General features: G+C 41.8%; 1 protein-coding gene across 1 annotated transcript in view; it reads right to left on the reverse strand.

The window, feature by feature from the left end:
- The window catches only part of IL22RA1 (interleukin 22 receptor subunit alpha 1), a 42,088-nt gene that overhangs the window by 12,914 nt on the left and 9,348 nt on the right, over positions 1–19,826 (reverse strand). Inside the window, exons 4-5 of the mRNA XM_082246317.1 lie at positions 16,241–16,422; positions 12,507–12,645 (exon numbers count right to left, since the gene is read on the reverse strand). Coding sequence (XP_082102443.1) covers positions 12,507–12,645; positions 16,241–16,422 — 321 coding nt within the window. The remainder of the gene's footprint in view (positions 1–12,506; positions 12,646–16,240; positions 16,423–19,826) is intronic.

Genomic DNA, 19,826 nt, shown 5'->3' on the forward strand with positions numbered 1-19,826 from the left:
AGAATAAAAATTCAGAAGTGATGTCATGTATTGTATTGTATTTTAGGACAAAGACTGTACAGATTAAATGAAAATCTGTATGATCTGGTTACGTTACACAGTTGACATGGAAAAGTTTTCAGAAGCATACACATTGCATATGTCTCTCTCTGCAGTTTGAAAAAAATGCAACAATGCTACATTTCAGCATTGGGTGAGGTTTGTATCTCCAGGACAAAGGTGTAGTTAACATAGGTATAATCTTTAATGTATATAAAATGCATTGCAAAAGTATTCGGCCCCCTTGAACTTTTTCAACCTTTTCCCACATTTCAGGCTTCAAACATAAAGATATAAAACTGTATTTTTTTTTTTTTTTGAAGAATCAACAAAAAGTGGGACACAATCATGAAGTGAAAAGAAATTTATTGGATATTTCAAACTTTTTTAACAAATAAAAAACTGAAAAATTGGGCGTGCAAAATTATTCAGCCCCTTTACTTTCAGTGCAGCAAACTCTCTCCAGAAGTTCAGTGAGGATCTCTGAATGATCCAATGTTGACCTAAATGTCTAATGATGATAAATAGAATCCACCTGTGTGTAATCAAGTCTCCATATAAATGCACCTGCACTGTGATAGTCTCAGAGGTCCGTTTAAAGCGCAGAGAGCATCATGAAGAACAAGGAACACACCAGGCAGGTCCGAGATACTGTTGTGGAGAAGTTTAAAGCCGGATTTGGATACAAAAAGATTTCCCAAGCTTTAAACATCCCAAGGAGCTCTGTGCAAGCGATAATATTGAAATGGAAGGAGTATCAGACCACTGCAAATCTACGAAGACCTGGCCGTCCCTCTAAACTTTCAGCTCATACAAGGAGAAGACTGATCAAAGATGCAGCCAAGAGGCCCATGATCACTCTGGATGAACTGCAGAGATCTACAGCTGAGGTGGGAGACTCTGTCCATAGGACAACAATCAGTCATATACTGCACAAATCTGGCCTTTATGGAAGAGTGGCAAGTAGAAAGCCATTTCTTAAAGATATCCATAAAAAGTGTTGTTTAAAGTTTGCCACAAGCCACCTGGGAGACACACCAAACATGTGGAAGAAGGTGCACTGGTCAGATGAAACCAAAATCGAACTTTTTGGCAACAATGCAAAACGTTATGTTTAGCGTAAAAGCAACACAGCTCATCACCCTGAACACACCATCCCCACTGTCAAACATGGTGGTGGCAGCATCATGGTTTGGGCCTGCTTTTCTTCAGCAGGGACAGGGAAGATGGTTAAAATTGATGGGAAGATGGATGGAGCCAAATACAGGACCATTCTGGAAGAAAACCTGATGGAGTCTGCAAAAGACCTGAGACTGGGACGGAGATTTGTCTTCCAATAAGACAATGATCCAAGACATAAAGCAAAATCTACAATGGAATGGTTCACAAATAAACATATCCAGGTTTTAGAATGGCCAAGTCAAAGTCCAGACCTGAAACCATCGAGAATCTGTAGAAAGAACTGAAAACTGCTGTTCACAAACGCTCTCCATCCAACCTCACTGAGCTCGAGCTGTTTTGCAAGGAGGATGGGCAAAAATGTCAGTCTCTCGATGTGCAAAACTGATAGAGACATACCCCAAGCGACTTACAGCTGTAATCGCAGCAAAAGGTGGCGCTACAAAGTATTAACTTAAGAGGGCTGAATAATTTTGCACGCCCAATTTTTCAGTTTTTTATTTGTTAAAAAAGTTTGAAATATCCAATAAATTTCGTTCCACTTCATGATTGTGTTCCACTTGTTGTTGATTCTTAAAAAAAATTACAGTTTTATATCTTTATGTTTGAAGCCTGAAATGTGGCAAAAGTTAAAAGGGGGCCAAATACTTTCGCAATGCACTGTATGTTGTCATATGGAGATCTCCCAAGATTACTAACAAGCCACTTGTAAAAGTGAATAGTTATTATTGGCCACTCAAAATAGGCAAACACAAAGCGCTTTCCTCAGCAAAAGTACAGTAAACGGTACAGTACAAAGAAAACCATACAACATAGCTCACCACTAGTCTCTTGCTCATACACTGGGGTTTAGGGTTTTCACTTGTTTAACCACTTCTGGACCAGAAGATTTTCCTGCTTAATGACCAGGCCCTATTTTGCGATTCGGCACTGCGTTATATTTAACGGACAATTGCGCGGTCGTGCATTGCTTTACCCAAATAACATTGATGTCCTTTTTTCCCCACAAATTGAGCTTTCTTTTGGTGGTATTTGATCACCTGTGCGATTTTTTTTTTTTTTTTCGTTATATACACAAAAAAAGAGCGACCATTTTGGACAAAAAACAACAATATTTTTCACATTCTTTTATATGACATTCCCCAAAAAAAGATTTAAAAATCAAATTTTTTTTTTTTTACTTGCAAAAGTTTTTTATTTTGTAAGACATATGTAGATTAATAACATACAATCTCAGGAAATATTGCATAAGAAAGGTATACAATGTGTCATATACAGAGCCCTCTCGGAAAGGGACTTTGTAATGATAACAATGGCAACAATGCAATACGAGATAGGCATGGTTACTAAAACAGTATTACTAAAACGTCTGAGGATCAGAACAGAATCCCAGCCCGCAAGCAAAGCACAGAAAAATATAACCGTGGACCTCCATGTAAGTTACAAATGCCCTCTGTAAACCAGGAAGGGGAACCCCCCCCCCTGAATCTTATGAACTGGGGTTGCATATAATCACCCTCTGAAGATATAGGTCCTGAGAGAGGTAGATACCCTATAAGCCACAAGAAAGGAGGAAGTATGGAATATCCGAAAGGAAGAAAAGGAAAGGAAAAGAAGGAAAGAACACAAGAAGAGAAAGGGGATAGGAGAAAGGATGGAGATGCTGGAGTGGATGCAAGAAGGGATCGGGTGGAGAAAATACAAAACACAGACAATTAGGATGAGGGAGGTGAGATATACAGACGCCAGGGTTCCCATACTGCTTCAAATTCCGCTTGCTTGTCACGGAAGATGCTGACCATCTTCTCCTGGGTCATGATCCAAGAGATTTTGCGTTTGGTCGCCCCCATTGAGACCGAGGGGGACTTCCAAGCCCGAGCCAAGGTAAGCTTCCCCCCCAACAACATGAAATGCATGAGCTTCAAACTGGTTCTGGGCCCTTTTACACCAGAGCCAAGAAGCAGTGCTACTTCCGGGGTCCTGGGAGCCGGAAGCCCGGTAACTTTGCGGATCAGACTAAACAATTTATTCCAAAAACTACGGATACGCGGGCATTCCCACCAAATATGGAGCAAGGAACCCTGATGTCCGCACTCGCGAAAGCAAAGAGGATCAGTCCCCGGGTACATTCTGGCTAGACGGGTGGGAACAAGGTACCAACGCGTAATAATCTTAACATTAGCTTCAACTAGAGATATATTCAAGATACCTTTAAAAGCCCTCCGGAAAATGGAGTTCCAGGTGTCCGGTTCCCACGATAGCTCCAGATCCCTTTCCCAGGAAAGGGCGTAACCGGGCTTGTCAGGTGAGTCGATCAAAGCCCTGTAAATCAACGAAATACCTCCCCTCTGGACTTGAGCTTGTGCACACCAGCATTCATATGAAGTGGCCCGGGGTTCAACATCTGAACCTGCGACCATAGATGATAGGAAATGTCTAATCTGGTGCAACCTAAATTTTTCTGAGGAAGGCATATCAAGCTTACTCGTACAGTGTGCGACTGACAAGGGGCCCTGAGGTGAGAGGAAGTGTCCTATCCTGAATAGTCCCTTGTTGGTCCACCATCGAAAAGCCCTTATGTTTAGTCCCGGAACAAAGTCCGGATTGTTAAAAATATGTGTCAGGGGTTTGTGAGCCGAGATAAGTGTAGGATGTGTATATAGTCTATCGCACAGCGCTAATGAGTGAGAGAGGGAAGGTGCCAATACAGGAGGTCTCCTACTTGGAGGAGCCCAAACCAAGTAATCTATGGTGTGATTAGGGACCGATTGTCGTTCCATATCAACCCAATCCGGTCTGCCCCCCATAGCATATACCACCGAGAATTGTGCCAGTTGGGCTGCCTGGTAGTATCTCCAAAGCAGGGGGACCCCTAGGCCCCCCTGTAAGCGGCTTCTGAAGAGGACCCTCCGCGGGAGTCGGGGACCTCTGGTGCCCCAAATAAACTGAACCATCTTGGATTGAAGACTCTGCAATTTCCCTTTAGTTACCTGTATCGGGAGTGATCTAAAAAGGTACAATATCCTGGGGAGAAGGTTCATTTTAACAGAATGAACTCTTCCCAACCAGGAAATGTTCCCTCTGGCCCAAAGTTCCATATCGGTAGACAATTTAGCGAACAGAGGCGGGTAGTTGGCTTGGTACAAAGAGGAGATGGAGGCGGTCAAATTGACCCCCAGGTACGGGATAGAGGTGGTGGCCCAGGAGAACGGAAAATTTTCCCGGAGGGTCTGCAACATTGATTGCGGGAGACTGACGTTCAAGGCTATTGACTTAGAGAGATTTACCTGGAGGCCTGAGATTTTCCCAAACTCATCCAACAGTCTGAGAAGATTGGGACTAGTAATGAGCGGTCTCGAGAGGAAAAGAAGAAGGTCATCAGCGAACAATGCGCACTTGTGTTCTCTACCCCCGCACAAAATCCCTTTAATATCAGGATGGCTTCTGATTGCTATAGCCAGCGTTTCGATGGCCACCGCAAAAATGAGGGGGGACAGTGGACAGCCCTGTCTGGTCCCCCTGTGTATCGGAAACGCGTCCGAATAGTGGCCCTGCAGTTTCACGTGCGCAATAGGAGAAGAGTAGAGGGCTCTTAAGGTGTTTAGGAAAGAGGGGCCAAAACCCCTAAAAATCAAATTTTTTTAACATTTTAGGCCAATTTGTCTTCTGCTACATATTTTTGGTAAAAAAAATTACAATAAGCGTATTTTGAGGGGTTAGTAAGCCTAGGGGAGTGATTCTAACTGTGGGGGGGGGGGGGGGGGGTTGGGCTTTTGAAATGATCACAGAGACATCCTATATAGCAGGATCGCATGGGCTCTGTGATCAATGCAGGCAGAAGGACAGTCGGCTGTGTTTACATCAGTCGTCTTTCCTTCTCTGTCAGCCGGGGGGATATCGCCAGTGTCAGGCGGCAATCGGAGCCACCTGACACCCGCACTGGCTTCCCTGCTGAAGATCGGGGGCGCACTCGCCCCTAGCTCCTCCCAGGCAGATGACGGAGATGACGCAGATGACGTTTATTAACGTGATTTTGCCTGTAGCTGCCACTCTGCCGACGTAAATATACAGTGAGCCAACGGCAAATGGTTAAGGGAAAAAAGCAGGAGCTCAGCAAAACAAGAGTCTCAGTCTTCAGGAGTTCACCCTTGTTCATGGCTACTCCACTCTACACCACTGACAGATGCTGTTTCCTTCCTGCTGCCTTCCAAGACTCCTTTGCATGTGGCTTAACCTTTTCAGAACCAGAGTCCATGTAATCAGGGTTCTTTTCCCACCCAAATGTCTCTCTGATCTGCTGAATTCCGGTTCTCTGAGAAGGACATACCAATGCAGAGAGTACTGAAAATCAGTTCTCTTCTCTCAGACCAGAGTTGAAAAACCTGACCCTGCATGGGTGAGAACCTCTGAGTACTAAAAATGTTTAACCCTTAAGAGGAACCACAACCCAAATAGTGGGGAAATATATCTGCGTTTCAGGACACACTCCCAGCATCCTCAACAATATATACATTGATCGGCCATAACTTTTTGACCACCAACCTAATACTTAGTAGATCCCCCTTTTGCAGCTAAAACAGTACTAACTCGTCAAGCATGGACGCCACTAGACCTTGGAAGGTATGCTGTGGTATCTGGCACAAAGCCATCAGTAGCAGATCCTTTAAGTCCTCTAAGTTGATAGGTGGGGCCTCCATTGATCGGACTTGATTTTCCAACACTTCCCACAAAGACTGGATTGGATTGATATCTGGAGAATGTGGAGTCAACACCTCAAATTCATCATTGCTTTTTCAAACCATTCTTGAACCATTTTTGCAGAGTGGCAGGGGGCATTATCCTGCTGAAAGAGGCTTCTCCCATCAGAGATTTCTATTTCCATGAAGGGGTGTACTTGGTCAGCAACAATGTTTATATAGGTGGTACGTGCCCAAGTATCATCCACATGAATGACAGGACCAAAGTTTCCCAGCAGAACACTGCCTCCGCCGGCTTCACTTGGTGCCTAATGTATCCCACTGACTTTCATATGCCATTGTAACAAGATAATCATTGTTATTCACTTAACCTGTCAGTGGTCAAGAAGTTATAGCTGATCGGTATATATACCCGCATATAGATGTAGCACCCTCCCAGGTAGGTGCCAAGCAAACTATAAAGGGGGGCTTTGTCTGCTTATCAGATGGGCCTTGATTATTCATCTAGGCTGTCATGTGTTCTCAGGTGTGCCTGTTGAGCTTGGGGAGTCTCCCCACTGTGTCCAATCGGGACAGTGGCGGAATTCTGAGGAATAGCACAGCAGGGCTTGTATCTATCCCAGAGGGCAGAATATGCGGCAATGCATCCTGGGATGGGGTATAAGTCTGAGGGGAGCACATGACAGAGCGTCTTTAGCGGGAAGCAGAGTCCCAGGAGGAGGGTGACGGCTGTCTCTCCTCCTGTCAGTGTGAGGAAAGGTGTCCTGGGCGGTCGGCCTAGAGGACAACAGGTTGAGCTGAGCTGAGCTGAGCTGCAGAATGGGATCCAGTGTGCTGTGGCCTAAGGAGAGTTGTTGGGGTGGACGTTTCCATTAAAGCAGTGTTGTGAGTACTGTAAACTTCCCAGGGGTCTGCCTAGGATAGGGGACCACTCTGGAAGATCAGAGGGATCCAGGAGCCAGCTAGCCAGTAGAGGAGGCTTAGAAATGGGGGTGCCAGAGTCTAAGCCCTGAAGAGAAGTCTGTAAAGAGAGTGCCAGTGTGGGCCCTGCAGAGTTAAGAGTTGAAGCAGTGTTTACAAGTAGCTACCTCAGCCAGGAGGGCTAAAGGGAGCAGTACAAAGGACTTTGTGTCACCGGGGAGTGGCAAAGTCAGTTAAGTGTTAACAGACAGCAAGTCAGGCTTAACCACTTGCCGACCGCCGCACGACTATCTACGGCGGCGGTCAGCCCCTCACAGGCAAAGTGACGTAGGTCTACGTCGCTCGCCTGTGAGGGTTTAGGGAGCGAGCGCGCGCCGCCGGAGGCGCGCTCCCGCTCCCGCGTGGTCACGGACCCCCCCGCGCGTGTGACCGGCGGACCCGATCGCCGCCGGCCACTCTGTGATCGGCGGGGGAGAGGGAGAAAGTCAGGCAGCTTGTGTAAACAAGCTGCCTGTCATTCTCCTCTCTGTATGAGAGATGATCACATGGATCTACTATGTAGATCCATTGATCACTCTGCATACAGTTGAAGCCACAGCCAATCACAGTTAGAATCACGCCCCTAGGGACACACACAGCCCCTCCCTCTCAAATAAAGTTAACCCCTTCACTACCAGTGTATTTTTACAGTAACAGTGCATATATATAGCACTGATTACTGTAGAAATGTCACTGGTAACCCCAAAAGTGTCAAAAATGTCAGTCAAGGGTCCGATCTGTCCGCCGCAATGTCGCAGTACCGCAAAAAAAATCGCAGATCGCCGCCATTACGCGTTAAAAAAAAAAACAACAAAAATGACAAAAATCTTTCCCTTTGTTAGTAAACGCAATAACTTTTGCGCAAACCAATCAAAATACGCTTTTTGCGATTTTTTTTACCAAACATAGGTAGCATAAAACAAATTGGCCGAAAATATTAAAAAATTTTGATTTTTAAATTTTTTTGGGGGGGAATTTCATATAAAAAAAAGGGAAAAATATTGCTATTTTTGCAAAATTTACGCTCTTTTTTTGTTTATAGCGCGTGATCAAAAAATCGCACAGGTGATCAAATACCGCCAAAAGAAAGCTCTGTTTGTGGGAAAAAAAGGACGCCAAATTCGTTTAGGTACAGCGTCGCACGACCGCGCAATTGTCCGTTAAATTCACGCAGTGCCGAATCGCAAAATACCCTCTGGTCGTTTAGCAGCCAAATCCTCTGGGGCTTAAGTGGTTAACAAGCGCCAACCGGCATCAAGTCAGCGTCAAGAGGCTTTTTTCTCAGTTGTCCCATTACTTTGTAATTTAAGTACTTTGTACTTAATAGTTGAGCCAGATGAGTATCCCACTCATTCCCTTCTCCCATCCAAGTTCCTAAATAAATACAAAACCCAAAGATGCTGGACTGTTTCCTGTCTCATGGAGAACATGCTTAAATGTGCTGTTGTTGCTACCGGTAACCCTGGCGGACCCATATCCAGCAAAATGGCTGGGAATACTGCTACACATATATATATACACATACACACACACACATTCATATACACACACACATTTATTCACACTTATGCGATGCGGGAAGTGTCACACTTATGTGTTTCCCGCATCGCATTCGCACCACGTCCATGCGATCTGTGGCGGTGTCAATGTTATCTTAACTACACCCCAAAACAGATCGCAAAATGCAATGCGAATGCCAGGATCCCATCACATGCTTGTAAACACTCATGCGATGCGATTCAGGTGTGGGGAAAAAAGGGTCTTACACCATTTTGGTGCAAATGCGATGCGATTTCAGCCATACAAACTGAAATTGCACCGCACAGACATTGCATGTGATGTGCACAGGAATGCGGTGCGAATTACATGCGATGATTGCAATCGCACCAGTGTGAACTCTGTGAACCCTGTGTGTCTTAATACCTTACCTGAACTTAGAGAAATGGCTAATTTACAAGTGTTTGTTTTGAATACATGAGATGACAATCCTTCCAGTGAATCAGTCAGAAAAATAGTAATATGACCATTAAAGGGTTTTTTAGGGGTGCTGACTATGGCTAATATTTTTTTTTCTTATTTCTAAGTATTCTACAAAGTTTTCTGCTTGGCAATGGCTCTAGAAAATGCAATGAAAGTAGAGAATCAAAAAATAATTGAAAGACACCTTTTATAACGAAATATTACATATAAGGGTGCAAATCAAAAGTATAAATGGGGCGTTTTAATAATAGAGCCAACCAAAGCTGGTGATATTTTTACAGACACTTTTTAATCAAATATACCCCCCAAAAAAAAAAAACACAGGCAAATGCACTGCACCAGTACTTTTCACAAAAACTCTAAAGTGTGTTGTAGTTTGTGTAGTTTGTGAGTTATATGACTCAGAGTGGATCAGGTTTATGGCCTCATGCACACTGGACGTTTTTACAGCTGCTGTTTTTTGGCAATATTTTTTTAAGCAGCCAGTAAACACCCTAGCACAGGGCTCAAAATTTCAAGTCCTGAGCTACTAGCCAGGCCTTAAGGGTTACTCGCCACTACTTGCTTAATTGATTAATTATTTACTTAATTATTTTAGAAAACACTGTTAAATGTTTTTGCATGACTGCAGAAGTTGCACAAATAAATATTAATAACAACAGTGTGATTGTATGTGCGTTTTACCTGGATTTTAGGAGCATTTCTATTGAATTCTATTACACAGTGCATTTTCTGAAGCCGCATCAAAGATGCAGCATGCAGGCCTTTAAAGCGCTTTCATGAAAACGCACTTTGTAATAGAAATTCAATAGAAATGCACCTAAAATCCAGGTAAAAAACACACATACAATTACACTGGCCAAACCACAGTTCACCAGTTATTAGGGATAAGAGACTGAATAGGGGGGCTGGGGGGTCTGGGTTGTAATAATATATGTTAATGAAGAGCAGAGTGAAGGGCTGTAGAGAAAGTGCTAAGGCTGTATTTTGGGACAGGACAGGGTCAGCTAAATGGCTGCTTGGAATGCTCAGAGCTGGGACCAGAGTCAACAGCTACACATACTGTAGCTGCTGACTTTTAATATTAGAACACTTACCTGTCCTTGAGTCCAGCGATGTCGGCACCACAGCCAATGTTTCCATCGGCTGTTGGGTGCTGCCACCGCCATTGCCGGTAAGGGAACCCGACAGTGAAGCCTTGCGGCTTCACGGGTGGGTCCCTACTGCACATGCGCGAAGCGTGCTGCGCATTCCTACTGGCTCAGCAGCGGAGGAGGGGGCTGAGCTTCCGAGGGACGGCGCTGCGGCGCCGTATTATGGAAGTGGGGAAGGATACCTGTCAAAAACAGGTACCTGTTCCCCCATCCCCCCTGAAAGGTGCCAAATGTGGAACTGGAGGGGGGGAGAAAACTAAAGAGTGGAAGTTCTACTTTTGGGTGGAACTCAGCTTTAAAGGTGAAAGAAGCATAGTAACAAAAGACTTTAGAGTAGTTCTGGCTAGATATTTTTACCTTAACCCATTCCTTGCATTACCATTGCACAGAGCAGGTAAGTGTAACATATTTGTTATTATCCCTTACAACAGCTTTAAATAGTGTGCATTAAGAATCAGTGATCTCCTAAAGAAAAAAAGGGAATTTCCAGTGAAGCCTGTTAGAATGCTCTGAAGCAGTATAGCCGCTACTGGACTAGTGCCGTTCTATAATTCAAACAGATTCTGCACTGAGCACTGTCAGATGATTTTAAAATATCTGGCCACGCCTAGGGTTTGTCACTGTCGTCAGGACCAACACAGCATTTTTTAACTTTGAAAACATGCAGCCAAAGTGCAAAAATCACAGAAATATTTTCTGAAATACCCATATTATGAGGTCTATTTATAAATATATTTCACACGGGATTTATACAACTTTCACCTGAAATGTACACATTTCTCTATCTGGGTTTCATTTCTCCTTTAACGCTTTCACTGGCAGACCCATTTTTGTGGTTTAGGGACATATATTTAGGTAAAATTCCCTAACATTACATATTTTTTTAAAGCAAAGATTCTTAAATACAATAATGGTAGTTCTATTTTTTCACGTCACACAATATTTGTGCAATGGTTTATGAAGCACAAAATTACAGTAAAAGGTACATCAAATGTAATTTTATAATACCCCCCTTTTTTTTTTTTTATTGGGTAAAATATAAAAGTGAATATTCCCTGAGTAAATTGATACCAAAAATGCCACGCTTTAAATTTGTGCTCATTTGCAAAATTCTGAAAAACGTTCATACCCTATATTTTCTATAGGTAACAATTTCAAAGCCTCTACAAGTCATAGAGTTTAGAGTTAACCATGAATAATTGGCCTAGAATTATTGCTCTCTCTCTGGCGTGTGTGGCAACATATAATATGTGTATTGTGAGCAACATTTTCATACATAGGTGCCCCCAAAAGGTGCATTTATAATTGTGTGTATGTGAACGTGGGGGTTAAAGTGCTTGGGTGTAGCTTAATTTTTTTACTTTCACTAAAACTTTATTTGTATCACATAGGGGACAAAAAGTCATTTTCCATTCTGACACAGTTATTGTTGAGCCAGGTGGTACTGACAGAGCCACGCGTGGCTTGAATTTTTTGAATCAGCAGCAATCAACCAAAATTCAAGCAGTCTTTTGGTAGCATAAGTAATTTTTTGCAATTGATTGCACAGGCAGCAGGACTTAGTATAACATTGAATGCCACTGGCATTTATTCTTGGAATGGAAATAGTCATCATGTTAGCTTTTCAAACAAACACATATAATGCCCCATTTCCACTGAGTGATACGGTACGGTTCGGTTCAGTACGGTACGGTTCGGAATGTTACACCTTGTATTTCTAGTGCCAATAGTACTCTTTCATGATAGGCGTGGTGTAGCAGGAAAGCTGTGATCGACGATTCTCTGTCAACCAATCAAAGTTCTGCAGAGTGTAGCTCCACCCTGTTGGTACGGTACTAATGTTCTTGGTACCCCAACGAAAGGGTCCCAAAAAAGTGGTACGGTACGGTACGGTTCAGAATTAGGGTACCATTCACAATGGAAACTGCAAAAATTGCGTACCGAACCGAACCATACCGTACCGCTCAGTGGAAATGAGCCATAAGTGACAGATCAAGTTGCTTCTTCGATATTTTTTTTTTTTTTTTTTTACTCTGTAGTTTTAACCACAAACCGATTCTTTTCATATTTTTAATAAGTAAAAAAGACAATTTTATAGCCCTTGCCCTCCGTGCTGGGGGTAGCTTTCAAAATCTGTTGTACTCTATGCAAGTGAGCCTAGACAAGTCAGAACTGATGTTGCACGTTATGCTGTTTTGAACTCTGATATTACACTCAAGGAAACTGGCTCTTAACAAGCGTGAAATGAGCACACTATGTACAATATTGAAGCCATATTTAGGCCAACTACTTTACAGAGTATTTGCTTACAGTGCACAAGATTTTCCAGGCTGCCTCTTGAGTAGAAGGGGGGTTTGGAAAACTCTGATGCTTTTGTAGGATTACATCACGCATTAAGCAAAAGCCAAATATTCAAAAAGACAGAATATTTGGTTAGATAGATCATTTTACCATAACTGTATCTATAGTTGTGACTTTTTATCAATAAAATTATTACCTGGAAGAGTTTTCACCACAAAATTCTGAATATCACTTTTCCGTCTATCTCCAATCATGATGTATACACTTCCATTGTATTCAGTGTTGGGACTCAAGCCAGACACTTCAAACATTTTGTCTTTCTGAGGCTTTTGCCACTAGAATAAAATAATAAAGCATTCAACAACATATTAAAATCAAAACCTATTATCAAATATGTGACAATGTTACTGATAAATACCGTAGGTAAATATAAATTACTAGAGAAGAGGAAGGAACCCCCATGGGTTTTTTTTTAGCAGTAAATGTCAATGTGACTATAGATGTATAAAAATAATAATCTGTATTGAAAAGTATTTTTTAATAAAAAAGCTTTAAAAATGCAGAAGCGTTAGGTATAAGCTCTGGTTACAAATTAATATCAATAACACATAGCTACAAGCAAAGGACAATACCACAAGATCATCACATCCAAATGGAGGAACTCCGATGAGTTTTGACCTCTGTTGTAAGGTCTTCCTCAGGGGGTATGTGATGTCCTATGGGTGATATGTAGCTAGTAACCAGAAGCCATTTCCATGGCTAAACGAGTCCTCCCAAAGGAGATAAGGTTTTTCCCCTGTTTCCATAAAGGGCAAGCACGGTGCACATCTGCCTGCGAGGAGTCACATGTGGGGCTCACCATGCAGGGACAAACACACCTGCCTATATTACAAGGATACTGGTAGTATCCAGGGAGGTTCACGAGGTGTTATGGATAGAGTGGGAGAGTGGGGAGCATATCCTCATCAGCCAGCGTTCCAAGGAGTGAATCTTTATGGCCATATTGCATGCAGTGTTTTGGAACTGGTAAACCTGGCTGATTGTTCCTAATTGATGACAAATGTTGTGACATACGGTCCTTCATTTTTTGTGTTTCTGACATATATTAATCCACAAGGACAGATCAGTGTGTAAATCACATCCGATGTCTGGCACATGTGGAAATCACAGATTCCATATTTCTTTCCACTACTAGGGTGTACAAAGTTTTCCCCTTTTCTCATTAATCTGCATTGCACACAGCTGAGACACAGATACGATCCGTTTCTTCTACTCCCTAGGAAAGTCTTTTTCTCTGTATTTCTTGTTTTTTTTTGTGTTCAAAATGTACAAGCATATCTCTTATTGTTCTATTTCTTCTACATGCTTTTAATGGTATTTGTTGGAAGTAATCTATCTCAGGGTATGCACGTTGCAGGAGACTCCAACGTGTTTTATTCATTTTAAATATTTTCTCTTTATAACCATGGTACTGCATGGAGAAAGGAAGACATTTCATATTAGATCTTTGGTTTCTTTTTTAAGTTCTCACTGTATGTTTCAGTCTTCCCAACTCCTGTCGCACCCTGAGCAGTAGGTGTTAATGCTATGCAAATACATATAAATTTATGTGATACCTTGTATTTTTGTGTGTCTATACTTGTTACAAATTCCCTATTAGAATTGCTATTTAGAGTCGGTTCACACTAGCGCGACTTGTCAGGCGACTTGTCAGCCTGACAAGTCGCTCTCCCTCGCGGTTCATTGACCGCTACAGGACCCGTTCTAATAGGAGCGACACAAGTCGCTCCGACTTAGAAAAAGGGTCCTGTACTATTTCGGGGTGACCTCGAAGCGACTTGCATAGACTTCCATTATGTGAAGTCCCTGCAAGTTGCTCCGAAGTCGTGGTGCATGGTAATGCACAAGTCGCCCCCGAAGTAGTAAGGAGTCGTGTCGTCTCAGTGTGAACCGGCTCTTAGTGTATACTCAACAGTATAGGGGGTAGTTATATTACGTTTTTATGTTATTATGTTTTTGATTTATTTAGAATAGGGATAAAGTGAGATAGTTGTATATAGACATAAGAATCTCTAGATACTGTGTTTATGTGGAAGCAGATCAGATAAGAGTGGGTTAATTCAGGTATTTACTGAAGTAGTGGTGAGGGGATACACCTGTGTTCACACCTCGTGAGAGGAATGATAAAGGTAATTTTAAACATTAGCGCCATACATGCAGCTTGATGAAGGACACATATATATATATATATATATATATATATATATATATATATATATATGATATGATAAATGATGAACCTACTGTAATGTAATTACTCTAGAGAAATCCCCAAAACTTTAAAAATAGTTATAAAATATTTGACAGGCTGAAAACAATGACATCTGATAGCCATAAAGTTAGAATTCCATATAATTTGTTCCCTAAAACTTAGTAGGAGAATAAGGCATTGTTTGGTAGTGCAAGATAGACTAGAATGGAAGGTGGATGAGAATCACTATCTTCCCTAGCAAGGACCCGAATAAAAGTGTAGCAGGGGGTAACCTCCCTGTTAGTGTGTCCTACTTTTCTGTGTGTAAAGTTCTCTGTTTCTTTAAGGAGGGGCCTACTGTTAAAGGGGCTAGGGAGGGAGGTCAGTAAGAGAAATTTACCAGTAGACATATGCATGCTTTCTCTTTCATGGGTAAAGACTAGGCCTTGGGCCCGAGACCTGGGGAAGGAATGGACATTGACTGCATCCTCTTTAGGGGTAACAGATAGGCCATAGGGCCGAAACTTGGGAAAGGAATGGACATGGACTGAAACATGCCTCCTAGGTTACCCAAAACTGGGAACAGTACAAAAGGTTAAACTTTGATAATTTTGACATATTTTTGGACTTAGTTATTCCATGTTTTTGGATTGTAATTAGTAAGGCCACCGTTGCTGTTTGTTCTGTACACCATTAAAATGTTCAGTAAAATACATTGTCTCAATATATTTTGTAAAGACAATTAACATATTAAGTGAAACGTGACTGGGTAACAGATATAATGAGCTGCTGTTAAATATGCTGAACTGGTCGTAAGGACTATGTGAGATGCAGCCAATAACTTGGGGGGAAGAAAAATTTAGGAGCCACTGCAAGTCGGGAGTGAGTTGCAGGTTAGAGATGGAGGGCAGTGGCCACTAAGTCTCCTCTGCTATCTGGGCCCCCAATACTATTAACTACCCAGTGTTGGATTCCTATCCTGACCAGCTCTAGAATTGAAGCAATGTGGAACCTGAGGGTGTTTGAAGATGGAAGGATGGGTTAGAGCCTTGGCTCACTGTTCCTGCAAATCTAAACTGTAGCCTTAACAACCCAGATGTCAAGAGGTCATCTTACAGAAGTGATATTTTTTTAGCATTCTTTATGGCAGCCTTTCTCAACCATTTCAACACAGAGGAGCCCTTGAAATAAATTTCTGGTCTCGGGGAACCCCTGCTTAAAATTAAAAATCTACAACAGATGACACATTAGTGTGACAATCAGTGGGAAGAATGCTCCTTACTCTTGTCATCATTGGGAAGAATTACTCCCTTACAGATAGCTAAAAGGAACAATGGTGTCATTGGAAACTTATCTGAGATGCAGAAATTACCCATTGCTCAAGGAACCCCTGCCAACCTGAAGAGGAACCCTAGGGTTCCATGGAACCCTGGTTGAGAAACCCTGCTTATGGAATAACCTGTACTAGTCCTAGCTCTGTATGAAAATAGTCAAATGGATCAGAGTAGTTTTGGCTACTTTTGTTATTTACTTTTGGTGCATCTTTTATCTTTTTGCATGCCCAAATTAGTAATCAGAGGAAATAAGTCAATGAACAGTTTTGAAGGGCATTTCAGGTCACACACATGTTGTGAAAACTGCTGAAAACAATGTTTATAAGGAAAACATTTGTAGCTTACTATGTCACGTTGCTCTGTGTTAAAAAATATTAGGTGGTATTCAAAACTTTGATCCTTGTAAAGCTCTTCCACAGTCACTGGCTTGTTGTCCTTGCTTCTCAGGGCCAAAGAGGGAGATGGAACAAGTATTGTTACTGAACTGACATGTTCAATATAATTCAGTTTTGGCAAAATCAAGAAAGCTATAAAAAGAAAACAGATCAAACGGCAAGTTATGTACAATGTTTATATGTATGGTGGTTAAACTTTAGATTAGCTGTAAAAGTGACTATAATGAAACTTTTTTTGCTTGTCTCCAAGGAATGGCAGTTATTAAGGTAAATGTAAACTCTTACCTTGTAAAACAACCCATTAAATTTAAAATAGAAATGAAAGACAAAACAATTGTGCATAATCTCTGCTCTTAGCTGCTTAAGGAGCTTGGAGAGTTAGGGGTGGAGACTGCGGGGGGAAGGGCATATCAACAGGAGACAGAAAGAGCAGTACAGTGATTTTCTCTATGATTAGCTGTGCAGGAGGGCATATCAGCACAAGTCTGACCATTGGAGGACAGACAAGCTGTGCTCCCAGAGCAGCCAGAAAACTGACCACACTGGGATGGATGTGCTCTCATGCCTTGCGTGGTCAGTTTGAAATAGGAAAGCAGGCGGACTGGCAGTATCACCAGGTATTTCACACAAAGGAGGCACTACAAAGAGAACAGGATACTTTGTAACATAAGTACAGAGTATAACAGGTGAATATGAGGAATATGAAATGTTGGGATAACAAACACTTTAAATTTTTTTTTTTTTCCTTACTGATTTGCAAATTGCCAAGTACAGCTTAATCCAACTATATAGTGACTTCATTGTCTAGAGAATTGTGATAGACCTACTCATTACTTGTTTATTTATGTACATATTGCTACCTACTTTAAGGCATACAAATACATTGCATTCCTTTATTACTAACCAGTCTTGTGTTTGCTTCCTGATACTGAACCGTAGGGTGTGCAGGATATATCTATTTGCGCTCTTAGTAGTAGTGCAATATCTTCTTTATTTACCTTGGAGTATAAGAGGGGCTAGTCGAAGCAAAAAAACAGAGAAACCAATTGACCAAGCGGCTCCAGCGGGGGGTATCGCTACACACGTGGCCAATACCTGTCAAATGAAGACCTTCAGCCGTCACAGTACTTCCATCTTCATCTGGTCTTCCTTCCAGGTTCGCTCTGTTTGGTTGCTTAAATAGCATCACTCCTACGCGTTCATACGGGAGTCACATTGTCACAGCACAGAGAGGGTGCCATATTGTACTCTGAGCTGCGTACGTGTGGCTCACTGTTTATTACTGCTGACAGGCAGGAGGAAGCAGAGACCCCCAGAGTCTTTTCTGTCATATAAACCCTGCCAATCAGTTTTTTTTCTTAACTTTTAAGTTTAATTCCCCTTTTAAAATGCAAGTTGCCTGGTTGTGTCTGCTTTTGCTATAGCATGCTGTATGAATTTCAGGAAAGTGTTCACATTCCCTATTCGTGTATTTGTTCTAGGCCAGGGACTCTGAAAGTATTGAAGCCAAAGCATCACCATGACAGCCAGAAAGCTAGCATACTCAAAGAAAAGCCAGCAATGACAGCCCTATACGTTTCTCATGGCCGAGTCACTTTAACCACTTCAGCCTTAGGCCAATTTTGACATTTCTCAAAATCAGTTTTTTTGTTAGCACATTACTTAGAACTCCCAAATGCTATTCATATTTTGTAAGCAAAGGCCCTTGAGTATAAAATGGTGGTTGTTGCAATTTTTTATGCCACACAATATTTGCACAGTGGTTTTTCAAATGCAAATTAAAGAAAAAATAAAATTTAATGAATTTTAGTGAACACCAACACAATATAATACCCAATTTTTTTTAAAATTTAAACTGGGATGTTGCGCCAAGTAACTAGATACCAAACATGTCATGCTTTAAAATTACGCATGCCCATGGAATGTCGACAAACGATGGTACATTAAACTATCCATAGGCGACGCTTAAAAAACCTTTACATGTTCCAGTTTAGACTTACATGTTCCAGTTTAGAGGAGGTGATAGAATTATTGCTCTTGCTCTGATATTCCTCACATGTAGTGTAATTTCCATATGCATATGGGACCAACATGCGCATTCTTGAGCATGGAGGGACAAGGGAACTTTTAAAAACTATTATTTATTTTATTTACATTTATTTTATTTTACACTCTACCTTTATTTTTTATTCTTTCATGGATCAACGTTATTGCTACCAGAAGTGATGAACAACATCCCTTGTAATAGCAGGGGCTGTGACAGACCCTGTTTTTGGAAAGATCTATTAGAGTAGTCTATTAGGCCCTATAGATAGAGTAGTCTGTTAGACTCCATATCTCTCCTCTGGCCTCCAAAGCATCTGATCAAACCAACATCAGTTTGATCAGATGCTGTACAAGCTTGTAACAAACAAACAAGGATTTTGTCACTTCTGGTTTCTGACATAATTTCTTCCACTCTTCACAGGGAATGTGACTCGACCTCTAGCATCTTTACTAGGCTTCCTGATGGGATGGGAGAGCCTGGTAAAGGTGGCAGCAGGAGAGGGAAGGCCCTTCCACCACCTGAAAAAGTGATCGAGCAGCTGAGCCAATTTGTAAATGTGACAGCAGATGTGGGGAGAAGAATCCCTACCTGCTCTCACAGGGAAGAGGAGGTGGGTGAGACGGGGCCTACTAAATATGTTACACATCAAATCCCAAATACCTTTAAAAGGTTAACCTTCCCTTTAATGCACTATATGATTGCTGAGCCAGTCTGAACAGAGTTAGATACTATCTTATCGTAATTTTTCTGTTAGTTCCCAGTGGTTAACACGGTTCCCTGTACATTGACTTAGGCCAACCATAGACTGTTCGAATCCAGATTCGAACCGTGTATAGGCAAGCTGAATGTACCAAGTTGATCAACTGACCAACTTGGGTACAACCAGCCTGTGATTATTGCTAGCAGCTGCTATAGATAGTAGACTGTATTCCTCCATTAAAACCTCTAGGCTTTTGAGGGTGTTATCAATCACAGTGATACTATTACGAATCCAAGATTTGACTGAAATATGAAGAATGAGTGATTCAAATAGAAATAGGATAGGTTCACTAGACATATGGTCAGGTGATAAGGAACAATTAGCTCTCCTTGTCAAAAGGGATGCCTGCATTGTGGGTGATAAGGGTTTTTTAAGCTATTATCTAGCCAAGGGGTCTCCAAACTTTCTAATGAGAGGGCCAGTTTAAAGTCCTTTAGACCTAAGGGGGGCTGGACTATGGTTATTGGGAGTATAAAAGGTCTGCTAATTGGTGGGAATAAACAATGGGGTTGATTTACTAAAGGCAAATCCACTGTGCACTTGCAAGTGCAGTGCAAGTGTGAACTTGGAAGTGCAGTCATGTAGATCTGAGGGGAAGGTCTGAAATGAGGGGAAGCTCTGTTGATTTCTACCATCCAATCATGTGCAATCAAAAATGCTGTTTTTTTATTTTCCTTGCATGTACCCCTCAGTTCTACAGCAACTGCACTTCCAAGTGCACTTTCAAGT

The sequence above is a fragment of the Pelophylax lessonae genome (genome assembly GCF_965119305.1).
Source record: "Pelophylax lessonae genome assembly, chromosome: 2".
Lineage (NCBI taxonomy): Eukaryota > Metazoa > Chordata > Amphibia > Anura > Ranidae > Pelophylax > Pelophylax lessonae.